The sequence below is a fragment of the Rosa chinensis genome, chromosome 1 (genome assembly GCF_002994745.2).
Source record: "Rosa chinensis cultivar Old Blush chromosome 1, RchiOBHm-V2, whole genome shotgun sequence".
NCBI lineage: Eukaryota > Viridiplantae > Streptophyta > Magnoliopsida > Rosales > Rosaceae > Rosa > Rosa chinensis.
Window position 1 is genome coordinate 57,055,311 of NC_037088.1, and position 3,923 is coordinate 57,059,233.

The following is a 3,923-nucleotide window of genomic DNA, read 5'->3' on the forward strand; positions in this document are numbered from 1 at the left end:
TGTTAACAATCCCGTCAGTACCCAACCTATACGAAGCAAAATCTATCATTCTATTATCAAAAGTAGGAGTAAAAAGTAGGAGCCCAAAAAAACAAACACATGAACTTCATAAGGGCATAAGAATGTAGCATGGAGAAATTGAATGAACACAAAGGAAAGAAACATAGAAAATGAGATTAACAAGTAAATGGCCCAACCTAGAGCAGAAAGCAATTGCACAAGGTGTGTGCACGCACACTCACAAACACTTAGATTATAGCTACTTAGCATTATCATAACACATTTTTTCAATAGTCAAAGATACTAAAGCTACTAACAGAGCAAGAATTTCAATGAAAGAACATTTCAAATAGAACCAGGGAACACTTTACCCTAGAAGTGGTGGGATAGCACCAACAACAGCGCCAACCCATGTATTTACTGGGTGAATTTGCTTTAATGGAGTATACAGAAATGCATAAAGTATTAGATTGGAAGCATCAAGACCAGCTGCCAGCATATTAGCCTGCAACAACCTTGTCATAAAAACTGCAACATTAGTTCCAAACTGATAGCCAATAAATTCTAACCTTACTCATGGAACAATGCCATCATCTGTTTCTGACCTTCTCTTAAATCCTCAAGATCTGCTTCCTAACAAATAAAATGTGTTCAAAGTTTCAAACCCTGAAAATGAAGCTTTTTGCAAACTGTATAACATCCACTATATCATCTCAAACTAATACAAGTCACAAAACTTGGAAACATTACTTGTTTGGCAACAAGAAGCTCACTGTGAAGCATACAAGTTTGTTTTAGAAAAAACCAAGAGAACTCTAATAGACAAAAGTTGTGCAAAATTGAACAAACTTCTTTCTTATTCAATCCAAGTCATTCTTTATATAAACATATATAATGACTATGAAGTTGGAAGCAGCCCAATACATTCAAAAGATTAGAGAAAATTATTTGACCTTGTTTACAGCCAGAAACTAAGCAGAGAAGGTTATGGTGTGGATCATAGTGAGTGCTTGATCTAGCTTGAGCATTGTTCATCCAGAGGTTGACAGGAATTAGTGATTTATCCTCCAAAAATGCAGGCTATAGAAGACAACCAGTGGACATTTGTAATCAACAATGAGAAAATTAACAAAGTAAACTATATCCTACATAATTCTTCCGAAGGCGGCCCAAAAATAGATTGCATCCTCAATGCAACATTATAAACATTTGCATCACCAATGGTAATGAGAAAATAATAGTTTATTACTGCATGCCATTGGTTTGTGGAACTGAATATGTGCATGCTTTCTGAGGACTTACCATCAAATAACAAATTGATGACAGTAACATGCGTAGCTACTTCATAACTTGACTTTTTTGAGGGAGCACTATATCCAATGCAAACTAATTGGGTGATCTGAATGAGCTTTCCAATAATGAGATGGATTAGGATGGTATAAAGTATGAGTATATGATGCACATATTGCAAAAAAAAAAACAAATTTGTAAACTTCAACCATACCTGAATTGGTTCTTTCTCAGACAGCTTTGTTGTCCAAAGAGTCTCCAGATTGTAGTAAGCTTTAGCATTCTCATCAAGAGCATGAACTATCACTTTCCCTGAAAAAGTGAAGATGACTATTACAAAACCAAAAAACCAAAAAAAGAAAACATATCGCCCCCCATCAGCGAGGGACTTAATCACTGTGCACTCATTGTGAACACTGTATTATAGATTTCAAAGTAGTTTCAGAAATTTACAATAGAAAATACAGAAATAGAATTCGTTATTCTGATATCTAGTTAGAATGCACTTTATAGAACTACTATTTCCTATTAATGCCATCTCAAAGTCACAATATCGATGGCCAGAAAAGATTGCTGCCATGTGAATATATGAACTTCTTAGTTCTCCAACTATTCCGACGTGGGTCTATGCAATTGTACCAAACAAAGTTGTGCATAATTTAAAATCAACATTGCTCTTAGAGCACCACAACGATGATACACCAAAGAGCAGAGCACAAACCAGAGTCAATGACAATCCACTTGCCTCCCTCTTGCCCTTCAACAGTGGGAAGCACCACGCGCTGAGCTCCTTTCTGCTTTTTCTTAGACTACTCGTATAAACAAGTGGAATCCCAATCATATAGGAAATTTCACAACTTAAATTTTTCTACTAAAGCTTCAATTTCTACTCTATTCAATCGGAAATAGGTAAAATTAGTAAGTTGGAAGCCGAATTACCTGCCTTGTAAATCAGGGCTTGGGCGATGTTCTTGCCGTGCCAGGTGGACCTTCCGGTGGCGAGGACCATGAAATCGGCCCACTTGCAGTGCTTGTTCGCCGGTATGACCTTGACGTCGTCGGCCTTGACTTCGCTGAGAACCGTCTCGACCTCCTGGAGATCAAGCAGGCCTTCCTTGGCTGCGGAGGAGGAGAAGGCCTAGTGCAGAGATGGAAACCCTGGCCTCCATTGTCGAAGAAGGCAGTGAGGACGACGATCGGGAGCGTAGAGCGGCCAACATGAGATCGCACCTCTCTTTGGGACTATTGTTGTTAGTTGTTACTCTTAGTCGCTACTGGGTTCGGGGTTGTCAAATGGGTGGGTGTAGCGACGTCTTTCCGGACGTGCTGGTCCTTTCGTTAAAACCCACAGTATGTATGGCGGTAATGCGCGAAAATTGAGAGGAAGGGCAAGGCGGAGCTCCAGGGTGGACTGCGTCTTTGGCAGATCTGGTGAATTTAAGAAGAGAGATGAGATAACAGATGTGCCAAAGGAAGAGAAGGAGGAGGATAGCGGAGGCGGAGGCGGAGAAGGAGGAGAGTGGAGGCGGAGGCTGAGGCAGAGAGCAGTTGGGTGCTGGTCGGAGACCGAGGATGAGGAAGAGGAGAACGGGTGTTCGTCGGGTGTCGTGGTGTTTAGGGTTTGAGAGAGAAAATTGACCGAGTGTAGTCAAGTGGGAACTGAGTAAGTGTTGGAGGCAACAAAAATTGTGTTCCCCCGTCCCTCAATTTTGTAACTTAGTCGTTCCATGCTTCTTCAAAATTTTAGAAAAAAACACAGACATCGGTCCAAAATGATAAACGATGTTAATTATACAAATAGAAATCGGATTTTCAAGAACTGATGTTAGAAATCTCTTTTACATCGCGTGAATTCCTGACTGATGTCTATGACATGATGTCTATTAACATTATTCTAGTAGTGCACGTGTTCATCATGATCTGAACCATTTTCAGCTTGACTCTCTCCTACTCTCTTAACAGTGTTCTGATATAGCAAATTAAGATGGAAACTCACACACAAGTAGTGCTTTCCCCTAGATCTTCAAAGTATGCTAATATTGAGCTGAGAGTCCTCACCGCAACTTTGTTCTTCATGTCATTGGTCATCCTTGTCACCAATGTTAGGTCAAATTATCTGTACACGAAGAAGACACTTCACTTCTATGATCGTGTCAGATACCGGTATGCACTTTTGACAATAATCCGGCTTCATTAGTATAATTTAGTATAGTCTAGTTGTATATGGATCCGATGCAACCAAGAGACTTACATACATAAAAGTTATTTTGGCAACATCGATCATGAGTTATTTTTACTTGGTCATAACTTATTATCTATGCTAGTTTTCATATTGTCAATTCATGCACTTAATTTCTTTTTCTTTTAAATCAATCCCAGGTACATGGCTGCCGCGGTTGTTATTGGACTTGCGTATTCAATCTTGCAGACTGTAATTGCAGTTATCCGCATCAAAAAGTACGGTCAAGGAAACATCTTACTTGACTTCTACGGTGACAAGGTACATATAAATTATGCGCGCTACTCGCGCACACAAATAATTGCTTAATGTAGAAACTATAAATGCCCGGTTTTTACACTAAATTAAGCTTGTCACTATGAATCTACATTGCTTTATAACCAGTCAAATTAAT

General features: G+C 39.3%; 1 protein-coding gene across 1 annotated transcript; it reads right to left on the reverse strand.

Moving 5' to 3' along the window:
• Positions 1-570: 570 nt before the first annotated feature.
• LOC121049714 (protein Iojap-related, mitochondrial-like) lies at positions 571-3,378 on the reverse strand. The gene is made up of 5 exons (XM_040507709.1): positions 3,349-3,378; positions 2,234-2,428; positions 2,012-2,099; positions 1,505-1,602; positions 571-633 (listed from the first exon to the last, which is right to left on the reverse strand). The coding sequence occupies exons 1-5, from the start codon at positions 3,376-3,378 to the stop codon at positions 571-573; spliced, it is 474 nt and encodes a 157-aa protein (XP_040363643.1).
• Positions 3,379-3,923: the final 545 nt, after the last annotated feature.

Bases quoted from the DNA above. Each gene is read 5' to 3' on its own strand.
- LOC121049714 (XM_040507709.1), bottom strand. From the start codon at position 3,378: ATGACCAATGACATGAAGAACAAAGTTGCG. The intron at 2,429-3,348 runs GTGAGGACTCTC...TCTCTGCACTAG, and splicing joins ACATGAAGAACAAAGTTGCG to GCCTTCTCCTCCTCCGCAGC. The intron at 634-1,504 runs GTATGGTTGAAG...TTTATTTGTTAG, and splicing joins CTGAGAAAGAACCAATTCAG to GAAGCAGATCTTGAGGATTT.